The sequence below is a fragment of the Equus asinus genome, chromosome 27 (assembly GCF_041296235.1).
Source record: "Equus asinus isolate D_3611 breed Donkey chromosome 27, EquAss-T2T_v2, whole genome shotgun sequence".
Taxonomy (NCBI): Eukaryota; Metazoa; Chordata; class Mammalia; order Perissodactyla; family Equidae; genus Equus; species Equus asinus.
The window spans coordinates 16,749,681-16,770,725 of NC_091816.1; the positions used below are offsets into that span (position 1 = coordinate 16,749,681).

Sequence of the window (21,045 nt, forward strand, 5' to 3'; positions counted from 1 at the left end):
TGGAAGGCTCCAATTTTATGGAGCTCTACACTGAGTTTACCCAGGTGACAGAACATGTCAGCCATACAGCCTAAATCATCAGCAAAACCAACCTTACTTTCTATCAGAAAAATGTTTGAATGTTTCATTTCAGATTAATGTATTAATCTTGTTCTGTGATAACTAACTTATTTTTGATTTATAATTCTAAAAAAGAGAGAGAGAAAGAGAGAGAGATTTGCCACGAGTTTATGGCCTGGATGAACGTCTGTGCTGTCTCTTCAATAGTTCTTACCCGGCCACTGGTACTTTCCTGTCTCTACCTTTTTTATACTTATCTATCTATCTATCTATCTATCTATTTATTTAACTTTTACTTTTACTTCAGGTGCAGTGTATCCTCAAACTTCCTTTTTGTTTAGTAACCCATCTCCCCCATTCTAAGCTTCTTATGTTGTGAGCAATATGTTTAAAAATGTTAAAGAAATAAAGACTGATGACAGTTACTCCTTAATTTTGCAAAATAAGGGAAGAGGGGTAGTGGTAAAGAAGTCGGAAGATCAGAAGTAGCAGCAAGGTCATTCTTATGCAAATCAAATTGAGGAAAGAGTGCATCTGAAACTTCAGAGTCTTGGAACAGACATCCATGCCTCAGTATCCAGGAAAGTCTTGGAACATCCTTCGGGGTATGCTTGCTGGGTTTGAGACCATTGCATTACAGGATTCCTCAATCAAACCAAACTGTTCTACTCACTACTTCCTGAACAAACTCTGTCTTTTATAAACTATTTTCTTGCCATTAATTTACCTAATTTGGAATTCAAATCCGGATCATTCTTCAAGGCCCAGCTCAAAAGTTGTCATATGGAAGCATACAAGCTTGATGGATGGAGAGTTATTTAGTGTGGAGGACCCAATTTAAAGTCAAAATATTGTCACTAAGCTTGTTCCCATAATCAGTTCCCAGATCTGACTTCTAGGGACAAAGAATTAAAAGATAAAAATATATAAATTAATAAAAGTAACTTCATCAAGCAGCACCATAGTCATAAGAAACACAAGGCAGATCATTTTGTAGTTCAAGTACCACTTTGCTATGCCCTTCTTGTATTATTTTTGATGCATGACTGACACAGGGATGTAGGTGGTGCCATTTATACAGGCAGAATCATCGTAAATCTCTAAAGCTCTGAAAATTCAAAGTTAGGGCTTCTGTTCAAATCTTTTTAGAGAATTCAGGTGAGAACTAGTCTGTCTCTTTATAGGTATGAAATAAATACCACTGTTTCTTACACCATATAAGGCAATTCTAGGATCTAATTTACCAAATGTGTTTATATTGGCAAAATTTTGTGAAACAGATATAAAAGACCAGGAGTAATAGGGTTCCCTATCATTTGTTTAATATAACAGAGAAACATCTTTTTGTATGGTTTTAATTTGTATTTTCTGAACACACTAACCATTCATTCTCTCAATAAAGTCAACATTCACTGGGATGAATAAACACATAAAACAGCTGCTCTCATGGAATTTACATCTTTTGCACTTTGATCTTTGAAATTCAAATAAAGTGTTTCACATTCCCCACTGCAGAATCCATTATATCTGTGACCCCTGAGGAAAAGAGAAAATATATTGCCACAAATTTATTGAACATATTATTTGAGTAGCTAACAGTCAGGGCTGCGTTTTTCAAACTGTTGATCAAACACATTACAGATATAGATATATATAAATAATTAGGACGGCTTTACTGGAATATATTAGATTTAAAAAAATCAAATGTATCACATACTACAATGTAAAATGTGCTTCTTACTGTGGTTCACGTTCAGAACTTTGAAAAACACTGAGCTAATGTATGTGTTACTAATATATCCTCTGTGTCTGCTCTGAGAGCTTCGGACTTTTCAGTAAATCCTCCTCTTCATCAAAAACAAGATGACCCTGTATAGCAAGAGTCAGCCCACACAGTCATGTGGATATGTGAGGTTGAGGCAGTGAAGAACGCCACTAGTTGGAGAACAATTTCCTTTAGGTCCATTATAAGAAATGACACTGATGTCTCATTAAAATCCTGTTCCGGGAGAATGGCATTCAACATAATGCGGGTCCATTTTTTATTCCATGCAAGAAAAATTCTTAAAGGGCTTAAGCACTTCTTTAAAAACAAACTCCATTACGTGGATTTCAGAAAAGTATTTTAGAGAAAGTACAGAATGTTTCATAGAACATGAATAATAATCGAATTCTGAAGAAATCTCCTTCCCTTCTTCCTGACAAGGCTTTACTTACTCTACTCACTGACGTGGAGATTTCACAGTGTTTCGGGGCATGGGTATCTGCACCTGACAGATCTCAATTTGTTCCTTGCCCCGTAGCTTTTGTGCTATGATACTCAGTTATATAACATCTTTGAGCCATGTGCTTTTTCTCATCTGCAAAATGAATATTTCATAGGGATTGCTGTAAGAATTAGATGAGCATGCATATCAGGCCCTTCACATAGCAGTAAATGTATGGAAAGTACTTAATAATTGGTAGCCGGAGCTATTCAAGATGAAGTAACAGGTATTTGAAACTTAATTATTTGTGCTCCCGAGGGCAGATAATTCTAACACTGAATTATATTATTATATCAGATTATTGTAAGGCATTAAAAGATGCATAATATTTACTAGCATCTCAATTTCATCTATGTTTAACGTATCCCTGTTCCAGGTTATCTGCAATAGATTGTAAAAACGCAAAAGTCTGATAGTGTACGGAACAGCAATCTGAGCTGATGTGTGCCTTCCCTTTTATTCTAAATTTGCTGTCTTATTATCCCACATCTTTTCTGTGGAAAGAACTAAGTGTAGGGCTTTGTGTGTGTTTGTGTGTGTATGTGTGTGCATGTGTGCTTAGAGAAAGTACATTACACGTAATTTTTTTATGTGTTTGTTTGTAAGAGCAACTGAATTTGAGGTAATGAGGGAATCTTCCTGTCTTTTAAGGGTTCAGTGGTGTCTGAGAGACACCACCAGTGAGAGGACAATAACATAATCTCAGGAAAAAATATACAGTAAGTAGGACTCCTTTTAGAATCTCTCTACATTTTTTTTTAAAGATTTTATTTTTTCCTTTTTCTCCCGAAAGCCTCCCAGTACATAATTGTATCTTCTTCTTTGTGGGTCCTTCTAGTTGTGGCATGTGGGACGCTGCCTCAGCGTGGTTTGATGAGCAGTGCCATGTCCGCACCCAGGATTCGAACCCAGGAAACCCTGGGCCGCCTGCAGCAGAGCGCGCAAACTTAACCACTCTGCCACGGGGCCAGCCCCTCTACATTTTTTTAAATAAGTCCATGGATTATTGCACCTCCACAACCAAGTTCACCTGGGTTTATATATTTAGTAACTTCAAACTCTCTCCTAGTTGAAAGAGGATTTCCTGCCATGGCATTTTTTTCTCTCATTCCTAAACAAGGTCCACTGTGCTCAAACTGGCCCCATATGTTCTTCCATGGGTCCAGTCCAATGCTCCATACACATAAATAGAAATAAAGATTTTCTGGAGAATAGGTCAAATTAGTCTGGAGAGTGAGGTGACTTGTTTTGTTTTTTAATTTGGTAATGAAAGATAAATTTTTATTTAGTTTGGAAAAGTAATAGGACACATTTTAGTTGGTCATTAATGTATATTCTAATAGTTCAAAATTTTCATTTTCTTTTTAAATGAAATTTTTCAGTGGTCAAGTCAGACCTAGTATCTATAGAATTATCTGAAAAACATTCTTCCTTTATACCCAGAATAATAATTACTTTATGAATTGTTAAAAAGCAGTGAATTGGCAGAGGAAATCTAGGTTGGAGTCATTGTACTAAGACTCGCTTGCATGATTTCAAACAGCTGAATTGTCATATGTAAAGGAAAACAATATCTCCTCGCCTATAGCAGTTTGGATTAAGTAAGGTAGTACGTACAAAAATGCTTTGTAAAGTGCACAGTTTAATGTTCAGGACTGTTAAATTATAATGAGTAGTTACATGGGTGGGTTCAGTGTTTTCATCAGTGGACACATGGATTGGTTCGTGGGCATCTGTGAATTACCTAAAAATCGTATATAAATATTTACTTATGTTTGTATTTAAATATTTTCCTCAGCTTTTAGTGGATCCTACCAAAGATGTCTGAGTTTACAAATATTAAAAAGCACTTTGTTGTACAGATGAGTGCTATCTTTTCTGTGTTTGCTGCTAATAGCCCTTAACCAGCATGTCCATGTAGCCTCTGTAAAGAAGCCTAGGTGAAGTATTTGTAGATGTTTGGTGAATACAACAGAGGAGGCCTAAGTTCGCCAAAACTTAAACTAGAAGGACCCACAACTAACATATGCAACTATGTACTGGGGGGATTTGGGGAGAAAAAGCAGAAAAAAAAAAAAAGATTGGCAACAGTTGTTAGCTCACGTGGCAATCTTTAAAAAAAAACCTGCAAAACTTAAAGTCCTCTTATTTATGATGCTGTCAGAAAGAATGTAAATATTTACTGTGAATGAATTAGACCCGCAGGTCTACAATGTATAGAGAGACAATTGCAGAAGACACTTTCACAAAGACAAGAGGGATGGAGGAAGAAGCAGTGGCATGAGCTGTGAATTCCGGCTCACCTTCCAGTCCTAAACCTTTGGACACAACACTTAAATTTCCTAAGTCTTGAGGTAACTCCTCTGCCAAATGGGAATAGTTATCTATACTGCTCACCTCACAGGGTTCTTATAAAAGTCAAATTAAGTCCTTTCAGATTAAAGCCTAATCAATTACATTATGTAGAAATGATTAAAAACAACAAATAGCAGTTTTTGATTGCCTGTTAGGGGTTATCTGCTGGGTAATATTTTAGTGACCAAAATAGGCATGGCCCCTGGACTCATGGAACTTACGGTCATTTCTGTAGTTCAGCTACTGTGGCCAAATGACAAAATAATATTGTTAAAAACTATGGAGGGTGTCATGAAGTTAATGAAGAGCATATGTATCGATACAAGGTAAGAAGGATCAAAAGAAGTCAAAGACAAATTAATCTATACAAAATTTAAATATTAAACTCTTTTTTGGGGAAAATTTTGCATAAGAAAAAAATCAAAATAAAACTTTGAAACTAGTTATAACCTAAAAACTTCCAGACTATGTTATCAGACACGTGAAGTATGGCCCAAACAGTTGATACAAATTTTACTGCTTTAAATGAATTTATTAAAAGCAAAAAATATTGAAAAGAAATTAATCAAATGTTCAATTAAATCAACCAGGAACATAATGATGATTAAATATGTTTTGAAAAAGTAGAGAAAGGAAATTTAAGGATAAAATAAAAATTAATAAAAGATTTAATTGGTTAAAACCAAAACTTGTTCTAAGCAAGAAACAGTAAGAAGACAAGTCACTATTCAGAATATCTAAATAAAAAGAAGGAAAAACACAGAGAAACAACATTAAGGATTAAAAGATATGTCTGCATAAAATGAATAGTTCTATAGGAAAAAATAAAAATTAATGTGAGTGAGGTTGAGGTAGAATGATAGAGACCAACTTTTATTAAAAAAATTAGAAAATTAGTCAAAGATTTTGCATCAGAAAAGTCACGATAATTATGCAATTTCATGGTGGAATTGAACTGTACATTCAAGAACAAGCGATCCTATGTTATTAAAACTGATATCTCGCATAGAAAAAAATTAGAGCTTATCAATGAATTCTGTGTGGCTGGTAAAATATTAAAGCAAAACTGACCAAAGTAAACAAAATACAATATATGCAGGAAAAAACAGTAAAATTGCACATATGCAAATACAAAAAATAAAATAATAAGCTTCATTCACCAGTTTATTAAAAGATTGCTACAACACGAACAAGGAAAGTTTGTCCTAGTAATAAAAGTAAGCTTTGACATTTCTATATCTTTTGAAAGAATTCACTCAATATATTAAATAAGAAAAGTGATAAAAATCATCTTGATAGATATCTAAAAATGTGAAAAAAACCAGTATTTATTTCTGACTAAATTATAATCAAGCTAATAATAGAAGGATGAATTTTCAGGCTTCATGTTACTTGGCTTATCAGAAACAGTTCTTCACGCTCTCAAACTGGAAATATTTTATTTTCTCTGCTTCTAGGATAAGATATTCTTTTGGCTTTCCTGCTGCATCACTCACCTTTCCTCTTAGCCTGTCGTGAGTTCCTACACTTCTTTCCAAAATCTTCAATATTGGAGTGCCCAAGGATTCATTCAGTAGATTTCCTTATCTTTTCTATCTACACTCACTTACTTGATATCCTTGCCTAATCTCATATATTTAAATTCATAGATAGATATTATAGATAAGGTCTCTCATATACATGTTTAGCTTGTAACTCCAACATTAAAATTCAGACCCAGCCACCTGCCTAACTTGAAATTCCTCCTCGTCTAATAGACAAAATTCACAGCTCTAAAAATGTGCTCATAATCTTCTCCCACTCTCCACTTTCCCCTACTTTGGTTAATAGCAACTACTCGGACCCAAAATCCTTGATATCATGTTAGATTCTCACTTATTCTCACATCCCATTTACAATGTGTCAGCAAATCCTTAAACTCTCCTTTCAAAATATACTCTTTGATAATCATACCTATCAAATAGTGAGGATTAAAAGAGCTAAGATATGCAAAGCATTTAGTATAATGTTGGGATTCATTAAAAATAATAATCAATTTGTTTCTTGGGTTGAACACCATAGTACAGGTTTTACTTCTTTTATGTCATCTAATAATAACCATAAAACCATAGTCCTTAAAAACATTAAGGGCTACTATGAACTTCATTTTTTAGATGATAAATGTAAGGCACAGAGAGGTTAAATAAGGTAATCAGTCAAAAATACTGATTGACAGAGCTAGGATTTGAAACCAGGAATCAGACTCCAGAGCTTTACGGTAGGCTGAATGTTAGCTATTGTAATTAAAAATCACGATCTGAACAGCCACAAAAATGAAGTAAAATACAATAGAAATAATGAAATTTCAAGAAAATGGCCAGATTATATTCACAACAACAAAAAGAATAGCTTTTCTACACAAGTTCAAAGACCAATGAGAAAAATGAATGGAAAAGCCTTTCCCATATGCAGTAGAACTGTAAAATGGTCGACAAGAAATTTGTAATGCTGACGTGAAGAAGAATGTTAAGAAAAGTTGCTGAGCAATACAAAGTAAGTTCTCAAAAAAAAAAAAAATGACAAATAAATAAAGTGAGAAGTCATGTTCCTAGACAGGAAAACCCAAAACTATAAAGATGTCAATTCTCCACAAATTAAATGTAACCATAATTAAGTACCCAACAGGAATTTTTATGAAACTTGACAGCTGATTATTAAGTTCATTTGGAAGAGAACATGCACAATAGGCAAAAGCTTTTGAAAAAAGCAATAAAAAAGAACTTGCTCTATCAGTTATACAATATATTCCTTAAAGTTAAACTTTGGTTTTAGTCCAAGTGTATCAATAGAACAGAAAAGAGAGACCAGAAATAAATCTACGTACATTTAAAAATGCAGTGTATGAAAAAAGTCATATTTCAGATCAGTGATGGGAAAAATGGACTATTCAAATTACGGCATTGGGGACTTTTGGCCATGAAAGAAAGGAAGGAGGGAGGGAAGGAAGAAGGGAAAGAAGGAAAAAAAAGGAAGGAGAAAAGGATCCTACTTAATACTATACGTCAAAATAGAAAAGTTTTCAAAAACTTCTCTGCCTCACTACTTAATGAATTAAACTACAATTATTTCTTTTAAAAATTAAGTTCTTCTTGGAACAGCCAACAATTTCTTGATACAAGCTTATGCTATAAGCTTGAAAAAGTAGAAGCAAGGAAAAGAAAGAGATTACTTCATAGCAACAGATAGTGTGCATTCCTACACTGCTTTCACCCATATCCCCAGGAGAAAAAAAGGAGTGTTTCTGTATTTCAGAGCAATAACCTAAACAAACTAAACTGGATAGAGGAAAAGAGGATGGTAAAGTAGATGGTCCTGGAAAAATGTACCAAGAACTGGGGACTAGGTGTACCACTGGAAGAATTCTACAGAGCCAGCAAGGGCCACTAAGACCCATGGAATTAAAATAATCCATATCTGGTTGGCACAATTCTTTTTAGTTACACTTCAGATGAGAGACAATGGTCACAGTCTATCTTCCCCTTCCCATTAACAATCTCTCTAGTGAAACAGAACTGTTAGACAGTAATTTCCCTACCCCAAATTGTGACTCATCAGTGATAATTTAAACTAGGTAAAGCAATGCTTTAAATTTTAGAAGTTTAAAAAGTTAGTTTTAATAAAACCATAGCTAAAAGACAGTAAAATAACCTAGTAAGATTGAAAAGGAGACTGTGGACCTAAGGAAAATGCAGAGAACCAAAACAACACCCTTATACGTAAAATACACGAATTAGAGAGAGCTAAGGAAAATTCATATGGAGAAAAATAAACTAATAGCATAGAAGAAAGACTCCAGATAATGACACTTACTTCTATTCAGAGGAAAAATATAGAGTTAAAATAATTTGAGAAATTATGACAGCTGTGAAGGATAAAGATGATCCAACATACGAATTATTGCTTTCTCTGAAGTAAAGACCTCAACAAACAAAACTGAAAGATAATGAGTGATATAATAGAGAAAAGTTCCCTCAAGTTAAAGAAGGTAGATGGCAAAAATACATCAGGTGTCTAGGCAGAACATTCATGTCATCAACATGAGAAAAATACCAGGCTTCTGTCAGACTTTTCCTGGCAATATTCAGTGCTAGAATTTAATGGAGCAAAGGGAAAGGAAGGAGGGATGAACCACTAATTATATTCCCAGAAAAGAATAAAGGCAACTGTCAGAAACCTTTAGCATGAAATATTTCAAGATTAACAAACAAACAAAAGTAATTAACAATGAAATACCAGTAAAGGAGGAATTTGAATAATGAATCTAGTCATGGAGAACCCATAATGCAAGGAAGACTGGTGGTGAGTCCTGTAGCCATCTATAGGTGGAACGAAGAGGGAAGTGCCAAGGCAATTAAAGCTGCAGAAGAGAATGTAAATATTATGAACTCTGACAAACTTAAAATATTATAATTATCAAAAATAACCAAACCCTGAAACTGAAGAAGGGTGAGGACAAATTGGAGAGGAGCTAATCATCTCAAATTGCACCACAGGGAGTTAATGAACACTATCTGAAATTAAAACATAGAGCTAATGCATTCAGCTTCTTAATGGTATTCATAATCTTTTATTCTTAACCACGAAAGATAAGCTTTTTTTTTAAAAAAAATTCCTGTGGTGAAGAAATATTTATGTTAAGCAATTCTTTCCAATTTTTTTCAGATTATTTTCTTCAAGAAAATTACATATAACATACTAATTATAAATAGCACATATGTCTTTCTACATACTTATCTTTTTATTTGTGCAGACATATAATTATGTAACCAGGATGATGTTCATCATATGTCAACAGTTTTTTTTCTGAGTGTCAAGATTTTAGGATGATTTGTGTGGTTTTTCTTAACTTGAATAAAGACATTGGAGCAAAATAATAAATTTCACCTGTTAAACATCTAAATGTAATATGATAATGATAATAATAAGATGATTATAGAAACCCTAGATATCTATTGGTATGAGTGGGCTTGTATGGGAGAAAGAAATCTGCATAGAGATTTGCCAAGGTACCCAAAAGAGACAGGGTCAAGAGATTAGCATGTTGTGTAACCAGGAAAAGAGGTTGCTGAGCTTGCCTGGCCCCATGACTTTGTGTCTGAGCTCTATAATGAAGAATTGAACACACAAAGTTAAAAACTCATTATAACTAAGAACTGAGTCAGCATCAGAGCTCGGAAGCCAAGTGAAATGTCTTGGCATGAAGAAGAAAGCAGAGCCTTACTCACAGCTCTGCTAACACAGGAATCTTAAAGAAAACGAACTTCTTTGCTTTGCTGTGGAGTTATTGGAATTAGAATTATCTGGTAGCAGTTCCCCTGGCTCAACTATCTGCCATGGTGGATGCCAGGATCGGGGTCAGTGGTGAGGTACCACCTTAACTAAGCATCCTTGAACAGGAAAAAATAAGACAGCTTGTTGAGCTAATAGTAGATGAAGTTGAGTAATACTTGAAGTTCTAGAAAACTGCATCATGCAAATTTTTCTTGAAAGAATCAGTGAAATGTAGGTAATTTAACCATCTTAGTACTCTGGACTCATGAAACTTTGGTAAAAAATATTCTAACTACATTTCTTTAAAAAAGCCTTGTGATTACATGTCCTAATTTCCTGACATTTCAAAGATGTTGACCTAATGTTAGACCATGAGCATTGAAAATTGATTCAGAACATCAAGGTTATCATCCATGTAAGGTAGACCCAAATTCCATATCCTTCGTATTTTTCCTATCTGAAGAAAATTATATATTTAACTTCAAAAATGTTAAGTGAGTACTTACTCCCTGAAAATAATATTGTTAATTTTGAAAGATGCATTGAATTCTAAGACGTTTAAAATATAGAATATAGTATTTTTTTCTGTACAGCACTGATATGATGGCTCACTTAGAAAAAGTTGGTTTCTTTAAAAGCATGCAATGAATAACAATAGAACTTCAAATATCTATAGAAATTTGATGGTGGGGCAAGGCGTCAGTTAACTCGTAGAATAGAAACAGCCCATGGTTTATTAGGTTAGGAGAGAAGATGTGTATGTCTGTGGGGAACTTATTTTCTGATCAACAGAAATTTCTCTATTACTGTTCTATGGGTAGGATTAATACCTACCTAACCCGAAAGTAACTTTAAGTAAGAAAATTCTTTATTTCAGAGCAGATGCTGCTAAATATGGAGAAGGTAACTCATTGGCATTAACGCAGGAAAACACACACACACACAAATCAAAATATCAGAATAAATCTGCACAAATCAGAATTGTACACAGCAGTATTTTTCTCAGTTTAATTGAATCTTTGTAAGTACCTTTTAAATTTAATAGATTTCCTTATCTTAGACCTATAGGAATTTTGACATTTTAACTTAAAAATTATTTGAATACATGACAATGTATGGAAAGATTGAAATGGCTAACAGATTTTTTAATTTAAAATCTCATTTCTACTAGTATTACTTAAATTTTCGTATTCTTTCTTAACAGAAGAATTAAGAATTTTGATAAGTTTCTACCAAACTCACTTTATTAATGAGCAAACTAAGTCTCAGGGAAACTGTGGCTGGCTTTTTAAAACCATGAATAGGCTTTATGGCAGACAATGAAGAGCTGCATGCATTCATGGACAAGAGAATCCTAATGGGGGAACTGCTTATAAAAGATATATTTTTCTCTTTACTTTAAATATTTATTTTTGTAGTGTATATGTAGAGAAATTTTCAAAGAGTAAATAAGTCTCCTTCTTTTTCTGTTCTCAAACCAGACTTTCTGTCTCACTGCTGATGGAACTTGCTCCCATCTGCCTGCACGATGCCACGTTCTCTAGTTATGGAGTGGCAAAGGATAATGAGAGGAAATGCGCGAAGGACAAACAACAGGTCTGAGATGTGAAAAGGAGCATATGGATTTCAATCAATATAGTGGGTTTTCAAAATGCTTTCAAACTTGACGTTGTGAAATTTCCCAGGGATAAAGGTTAGGGAGCACAACTACCACCACCTCACACTTCAATGCTGCAATATCAGTGGACTCTTTCTTTTTTGGTCCATAGATGGAGGGAACATACATAGTTTCCCAGGAGGATCCTAGTTTACACCTGTTGTTATACTCTTAAAAACGAAGGTAAAGGGGCCAGCCCTAGGGCTGAGTGGTTGGAGCTCCATGCTCACTTGGGCGGCCTGGGTTCTCAGGTTTGGATCCTGGGCATGGATCTACTCTACTCATCAGCCTTCTGTGGAGGCATCCCACACACAACATAGAGGAAGTCTGGCACAGATGTTAGCTCAGGGCTAATTTTCCTCAAGCCAAAAAAATTAAAAAAAGAGGAAGATTAGCAATGGTTTTTAGCACAGGGCAAATCATCCTCACCAAAATAAATAAATAAATAAAATAATGAACACAATACTTTATATATAAATTCTATGACCCACCTGCTGGCAGAGAGCTTCGTAATCCTTCTCTAAATTGTATTCCCTGGCAGCCACTCTAAATTCTTCTAAAGTGGCTTTGAAGATAAATCTTTATTTGGTGTCCCTGGACTTATCAATAGGATGCATTTTCAAAGAAGTTTCTGCCTATGATTACTCCCATCTTCTTCCTATGTTAAGTAATTTCTTGATTTTCATATATAACTTTTCCTTTCTTCAAATATTAAACTGTTTAGTAGTGCCAAACACAAAAAGAAAACAGTGGTGGTGACTTCCAATCGGAGGGAAGATGCTAACTAGTAGTTTTCATAGAAGTGAAATAAAACAGAAATCAAACAAATTTTATATTTTAAATTTCATCACCTTTTATAATTTAATCGTGTAAGGTCCGGTATTCATACATACGTCTACTGTGTTATTCCTCTGACCAAAATCCAGAAAGTAAATTAATCTCAATATAAAATTTCGAGTACCCATGGTAGAAGTCAATATAATATATTAGCGAAGCTTTGCAGGTTCACACAGAGAAAAATAAAATTTAAAGTTACTATGCTTTTCTTAATTAGAAGTTTTATGAAAAAGAATCTTCTGTTTTCACTTTGATATATAAGGGAAAATATAACTTTGAAGCAAATTATCAAATTATATCTTAGTACACAACTCATTTGCTAATATATTGGTAATATTAAAACATTATTCTAGCCTAAAATAGACTTTCATATTTACAAATTAAGGTTAAGAATCTTTCCACATTTTATATAATATGCTTTCTATTTTTTCTGTCTTAATAAATTTATTTCCACACATACACACATATCCCAGGGGAATTCCTAATGGCATCGAAAGCTTCTAGTCAGATTTTGGTGTACCCAAGAATACTACTTTCTGAAAAGTAACACACCTAAGTCAAAATGAGCAACGCCTAAGCTACAATCTTTGGATTTTTAGCATGCTGCTAATTGATAAGACACACATACCACACACACACACACACACACACACATTTGAAAAGATAAATATTCTCACTTGTTTTAAATAATGTACACCCAGAAATAAATTTAATTTCTATACTAAAACTTTTTGTCATACCTTTTAGAAAATGCATGTCCATTAAAGCTGAAAAGATTTATAATATATTGAATTAAAATAATTTATTCAAGTCAATGCTTCTTGCAAAAATTACTCAAGATGTATGAAATGCCCCTTTTGGAATTACTATAACTGTGGATATTTAAACTGTTGCCCATTGAAACTAAAGGGGCAAATTTTATAAACTAACAAAAGCGACACGGCAGTTTCATTCAAAATGGTTCTCTAATTTGTCAGTTTGAAACTAAACTTCTCCACTGAGTTTTCAATTGTTTCACTGTTTTGATCTCTTTAAATAAGTCTTTAGCTTAAGGAAACTAAATAGATACTAAAGAGAAAAGGGGATTCTGTCCTCCTATTTCAAGCTTAAACATAACCTCTAAATTATCTTTTACAGTAAGCCAAAGCCAGTATCACATACCTTTCTGGAATGAATTTCTTTCACATACAATGGAAGTAGAAACTCAGATATACCTTCAAGTCGGATTCCCTTCTTGGTGACTCTCAGATTTCCCATACCATCCTACAAGCAATGAAATATAGTTCACTTTTAGGTTAATTAGAGAATGAATAACTGGCCATAATTTTCTTAGGCCTAAGTTGAGAAAACAGTAAGCTCAAATCAGTGATGATTTAAGGAAAATGAGAGATTGAATCTACTTAATGAATGATTGCAGCAGTTTGCATGCATATAGAGGGCTCTGTTTAAAATGAACAAGAAAAGAGAGTATAAAGGATTTTGTATCTTCTCCCAGCTCTGTCAGAGACTAGGATCTATCTATGAGTAAATCCTGTACTTTCTTCATGCATCAGCCAGTGCAACTGTTTATTAAGTATAATGATACTTGCCACCTGACTACTGGAAACAACTTTGCAGAGAGATCTTATGATGTTTTTACATTACAGTTATACACATATTTCTACAATATTCCAATAGTCATATTTGTATAATAATTTCAATAAGTAATTAATTAATGATTTTCTAGTATAAGTAAGCACAGTGTTCCAGTATTGAAATCGTGAGTAAAACATGTGTCCTCTCCTTTAGAAAACAACATTTGATGAGGAGGCTAAAGTAAGTACACAAATAACGTTTATGAAACAGAGTAAAATCAATTAAAAAAACATAAGAGCAAAGTGCTAATGGGAATTAAAGAAGATTTCAAATCTGGTAAGAGAGTAAACCACTTCAGAGTCAGAGACTCACTGTGATAAAGGCCTTAAGAATATGGAGTTTCAACATGACGTGTCCGTAGAGGGAGGAACAACATGAACATTCTGGTAGCATTTAAGAAACAGTATGTCATCCAGTCTAGCTAATATATGGAATACTGTGAGAGAAAACAACTGGAAGTATGTTTTAAGCCAGAGAAAGGAAAGCCACAAATGCAAAGTTAAGGCATCTGTACTCATGTCAGCCTCCAAGAAAGAAACATAGCAAGTTTCTTGAATAGCTCAAAGGCTTGAAATGATCAGAGTTAAGCTTTAAGATCAATCAGGTAGAAGTACCATGTGGGGCTAACTGACAGAGTATCAGTAATTACGCACAACTTTGTAAAAAGTGTGAAGAGTATGATGGGAGAACAACTTAGAAGACCTGATGACTAATTTTATCTGGAGATACTAAAAAGAGAAGCATTTACTATTAATCCAAGGTTTCACAACTATGAGTAAATGAGGAAATGCAGTGACATTTTAAAACTGGAATAGTGAAATTTGTAGGTTCAATAGCAAAAATAAGTTCAGCTTTGGACTTTCTAACTTTGAGATATCATTGAAAAATTCTTATATTTATCCATCTGTAGAAAGTGGGTTGGGGAGTGATGAGTACTTAAGGTATGCTTGAATCTATCATGGCGGATGAGCAAGTCCCACGTGGAAAGCTATATATAAAACCAAGTCTTAGATAATGACTAGGTCTGTGGGTTGGAAAGAAGTATTTTATACATTCCAGGAGGCTATGATGAGTATAAGAGGACAACCAGGAGATCATGATGGCCCCAGCCTCTACCCACTTCCCACCCAACCAAGAGATTATGATGGCCCCATCCTATACCCCCTCTCCCTCTGAAAAAAAGAAAGTCAATGAAGTAGAATTTTGAGTAAGAATTGAAGGACATTTTTTTTTAAGTCAGACAAGGAAAATGACTACTAAGACATTTTGAGGTGGTGAAGTCTCAATCTTCTCAGGGAAGGAGAAAGTTATGGGTTCTGGTTGAACTAAACTTGGGATAGGATGAAGGAATTCATTTTTTTTTTTTTTTTTTTGAGAAAGATTAGCCCTGAGCTAACTGCTGCCAGTCCTCCTCTTTTTTGCTGAGGATGACTGGCCCTGAGCTAACATCCGTGCCCATCTTCCTCTACTTTATATGTGGGACGCCTACCACAGCATGGTGTGCCAAGCGGTGCCATGTCTGCACCCGGGATCCAAAGTGACGAACCCCAGGCCACCGAAGTGGAACGTGCGCACTTAACCGCTGCGCCACCGGGCTGGCCCCAAGGAATTCGTTTGTTGAGGCTCAAATTTAAAGCTGACATCGAAAGTGCCTAACAGGGAATCAATTAAAAATAAAAAAATAAATATGAGAACTTCAAGCGTCACTGAAGACTTATTCTGATGAGAAAATAAGCTTACTTTTGTTAGGATGACAGTACATCTCAGTTTCTCTGAGACAGCTGGCTTATACTAGTTTTATAATATCCTCTTTCACTTTCAAAAGTGAAAAGTGTCTCTGATTGAGAGATTAATTACATGGTCACAGGTTCACTCGTCCTAATTAGTGTGGTTTTGCAGCATTATACTTATCTATGAACAGACATACGCAGAATTAACAATGAGAGAGACTCAAAACTGAGGATTTGCTAGTGAGAAATGGCAGAAAGTCATAAGGATGTGGTATTCTAAAGTAGTAAAAAATGATGCTCCTCAAATTGCTGACCATTATTTTTCTCCTTGGGTGGAGACAAGCAAAGCATGAACAGTAATGTTGGGTTGCAAAAATAGTACAGGGTCAAAGAATGACAGTTGATGATAAATTAATGATCAAGTTCAATAGGAGTTAAGAAATATGAAAAATGTTAAAAACAAGGTTATCCTTGGAAAATGGAACTTCAGATTTTGAGATCTTGAAGGTGAGAAAATTTCCAGACATCATGAGTCCTAAAGAACACCCAAGCAGTGGTGGCAGAAGTAGAGTGGAGACAGAATGGTCTATAATTCAGAAAGCCAAGACTATTAAAACATATAAAGTGACACTTGACTTTAAAATATGATTTTGTCTCAGAGGGATTTTCTTGACTAGATCTTACACAGTGACTGTCCATATATATTCTCAAATGCCTGCCAGAAGGAAATGCTCTGAAATGTTCCCCACGGAGTTGCTATGGAAACATCTAATGCAACTGTTAGACTAGCTCAGGCAGTAGAAACAAACTCTACCATAAAGACAATTCCAGGTTCAATATTACTCTTAAAAAATGTTTTCATATGATGGTTAGAAATAAAAGAACTAGACATCTAAAGTTAAGTGTGATATTGCTTACGCTATATGCACATTTAATTTTGGAAAATTCTGAATCTTAAGCTCACAGTTTTCTTATATTTTCTATATAATATATAATTTGGGGCATATAAATAACTATATTTCACTTAAATTAGGTGAAATAGAATTCCCCTGTATAACGTAAGAGTATTATTATAGTATTGTGTCGTGAATCTAATCTCACTCCACCAGTCCATTTGTCCCTCCTTTTATTTCTCCTGTTTTGTATTAAAAAATAATTTTTCAGGTTTTTCCATATTACCTCTATGCAGTTATAAAACGCATAAAGCTGCATAATATAGTTCCGTGTATAATCAACCTGATCCTCACATTCATGCACCAAGTCTGCTAATAATTTACGAGATGATGAAATAATCTGGTTTCCCTTCTGTAGGAGCATTAGAAAGTGAATTTATTCCTACTGTCACTATACCTTCTTGATTCACTACAGTCTTGGTGCCTTCAACATCTAAAAGGGAGAAAATAATTTCTGGATTTGATGTTAAGATGACATTGCCAAAACACCAGAAAGTAACAGAATCCTATGCGTCTATGGCCCAGGCCTCAAACTTGGCTCTACCGACTCCTTACTGTGTAAGCTTGAACCACTTAGCTAATCTATTTGCTCCTTAATTTTGTCATCTGTAAAAGAATAATAAAAGAATTTATATGTTTTTATTGTAAGGATTACATGGGGATGTAAAGAGCTTAAAATAATGTGTCACATGTAGAAGTGGTCAATGGTTTTAAGCACTATTAATATTTAATTAAAAATAATTTAGGGGGCCAGCCCGATGGCCCAGTGGTTAAGTTCACTAGCTCCACTTCCGTGGCCCAGGGTTTCGCCGGTTCGGATCCTGGGCATGGACATGGCACTGCTTATTAGGCCACGTTGAGGTGGTGTCCCACATACCATAACTAGAAGGACCCACAACTAAAGTATTCAACTATGTACTGGGGGGCTTTGGGGAGAAACAACAGAAAAAAAAAAAAGATTGGCAACAGTTGTTAGCTCAGGTGCCAATCTTTAAAAAAAATAACAATAATTTAAATTTTTGGCTCATATGATTATTATAAAAATTCATATTGTTTATTACAGCAGTATTATTCTTGAACTTCAGTAGACTTTACATCAAGTTTCATCATCATTACAATTATGATGCTTTTATTCATCATCTCGTAATCTCACAAATCATTTACCTACTTTTGATGGACAGTTAGTGTCATTTTAGAAGGAAATGTGGAGCCAGACAGCTTGGATTGAAAGGACTATTATTTACAAACTGTTTACTTTGGTATGTTGTTTAATCTATCTAAATCTAAAATCATTTTCTATAAACATCAGAAAATAATAGCATTCCTCACAGAGATGTTGTAATAATTTATCGAGATAATATGTGAATTGCCTATTAATGGATCTCGCATATTTTTGATGATTATTTTCCCTTTCTTGTAGTTTACTTAAAATTAATACTTTACTACAAAATAGAATTAATCTCTTATCAAAACATGCTTTTCAGTCAACTTTTCCCATTTTCATCTCTTCCTTTCCATTCCCTATGGCAGTGTTGAAGTTCAAGTCCACTTCATCTCCCACCTGGCAAATGCCTCTGTTAAAAAGAAAACCACACACCCAAAATGGCACCGCTCCGGCTAAAGCCTATGGCACCAAACGTCGACTTAAGACTTCGCTTTTTCAGCCCCTCCCAGAAACAATCTTAACAGGCCAGTGTGAAATTTTCTGGTCAGCAGCAATGTGGTAATCTGTCAACATGGGCCCTCTCCATTCCTGAGAGGAAAAAGAGGCAATATGTATGATAAAAACCTTGCCTTTCCCATCCCCTAAGAGGAGATGGCCTAGCCTAGAAATAATCCTTGCTTTTCTTTTGCCAATAGCTCCCCTGCCCCACCTTGCTGACTATAACACTTTCCAGTTTGTACAACCCCGGGGACCACCCTTCTACTTGCCAGAAGAGATGCTACCTGGTTCACGAATTATTTAACAGAGCTAATTAGATCTTCAAATTTACTTGGTTGAATTTTGTTTTTTAACATCAAACTTACACTATTTGGAGTGTAAGGTTACATTATTTACACTGTTACTTTATTGAATAACTGCTTATTCAAAAACCCACAACATCATCACAGCCCTTGGGTTATAGATTTGTGTCCTTCATTTTGAATATTTAGTGTGCTTTGTAAATAATCCATTATGAACAGTATCATGTTCCTGTTAAGGGGAAATATCACAAAGCAATCTCTTCCACTGTAGCCCCACCTTCTTCTTTAGAATAATTTTCACGACCCTGTAGGTGTCTCACATAATCCTTTATTTTTCAGAAGTTTTTGCTCTTTCTCATCATCAAGCACCCTTTCTCTCCACTAAACTGTACTGCCAGCATTTCTCAGAAAAGCTCTGTTTTGCTATTTAAAATTCTTGATTCATATATTAAACAAAAAATTAAATTGATATCCTAGTTAAAATCATGCTATTATCAAAATTCATAGAAATTGCCTTTTGGAACTGCAAGCAATCTTTATTATATTTTTCATATGCTTGATGTTTTTGGACAATGTGCAGGATACCTTGTTGAGAAATATTCTTTTCAGAATTTATTATGAGAGACTGACTTTAGTATAAATTATAGATGTGAATGTAAACAAAAAGAGTATTGACAGCCATGTCATTTTAAATTTAAAATCCAGGCTCATAACTTTGCAATGATCTGACCGTAGTTCACTCCGTTCTCACTTACACAAGGTTCTTTATCTTCTTAGTTATCTGGTATTAGAAAGTTACTTAGTTGACTCCTATCCTAAGGATTTGAACTACTCCTTAACAAGCAAATGCAATCGTCAAAGTAATAAGTATGTTGACATGGAATTGAGAAAAATTTTTTAAATTGATGTGATCATTAAGTAATATAGAAATTCTGGTGTATGATTAATTATTTAAAAAAACTTTTCAGAGAAAGTGGAAGGAATCCAGTAACCAAGAGATAATTAAATATAGATTTTAGACATTTTTTTCTGGTTAAGTTAAAACCAAGAATAAGTTTCTCCTAAATTACTAGCATCATATATTTAGGAAGAAATTGATTAGAAAGAAAGTTAATACTTTTTTTATGACTGATAATTTAATGGTATTCATTCTATACTTGGATTTGCATGAGGAAATGATCTTAAAGAGGCTATTTAGAGACAAATTAGAGCCTAGTATGGTAATTATTTGTGTGACCTTAGGAATTAAATATTTTTTAATAAAGTAAAGAAACGTGAGGAAATGGAAGTATCTGATTGTTTAAATGTAATTACAAACCACTTTTAAGTGATTTTTTTCTTAATTATTCTTTACTATATGCTAAATGAATTTAAAAAGTCCATTTAATTTCCAACTCCTAATAAAAGAAGAGGAAATTTTCTTGAAAATATCTAAGCATTTTCTTTTTCTTACCTGTTTTATTCCAATGTTATCTATAATTTATAATGAGCTGTTTTTCCCCAAGCATAAGAGAAAGAACAAACAAAACATAAGTTGACAGCCTGCTTTATATGTGTGTTTTTACTATCTTGTTTGCTGTAAGACTATATTTTATTTTCATTTTAAGTGGCCTTCCATATTCCTGTCTCTTATTAGAAAATAAACTTTACAGTGATAAAAATTGATAGACCTAGGAATTTGACCTCCGATTCAGCTTGTATAAAAACGTCTTTAGAGATTTGTTAATAACAAATTTTATCATCTAGAGAAGGATTTATTATCTTTATTCTTAGAATAGTTGTTCAAAGCTCATTATTTGTATATCACCTATTGTCAGAGCTGTAAAAAGGTGTTAAATATATTCATATATTAAATAAGACAATAAATATTGCACTTTGTATTTCTTATTTGTATTGGTGTTCTTTTAGCTATGTGAATGATTTTTAAAAAACATAATAAAATTAAATTCCATTTGTTTTCCAAATTTTGCTCTACTTATAATACAATTCCTTGACAAATCCTTCCTTCCTTTTCTGACAATCCCCATATCACTAGTCTCATAGAATGTATGTAATTGCTTAATAACAAAATCATCAGAATAAAAACATGCTGAAACAAAATAAAACCAAAACCAAAAATATGTTAATTGGACATGGCAGCTATGATCACAATTATCCAGTAAATGGAAAAAAGATGGATGTATTCAATAAATCCAATGAGACTACATTTAAGGGACCAGCAAACATAAAAGCTTCATAGCAATGAGATTATATATAAGAAACCAGCAATAAGTATT

At 34.0% G+C, this 21,045-nt stretch overlaps 1 protein-coding gene across 1 annotated transcript in view; it reads right to left on the minus strand.

The window, feature by feature from the left end:
- The window catches only part of SGCZ (sarcoglycan zeta), a 440,778-nt gene that overhangs the window by 186,722 nt on the left and 233,011 nt on the right, over positions 1-21,045 (minus strand). Inside the window, exon 2 of the mRNA XM_014847812.3 lies at positions 13,648-13,749. Coding sequence (XP_014703298.1) covers positions 13,648-13,749 — 102 coding nt within the window. The remainder of the gene's footprint in view (positions 1-13,647; positions 13,750-21,045) is intronic.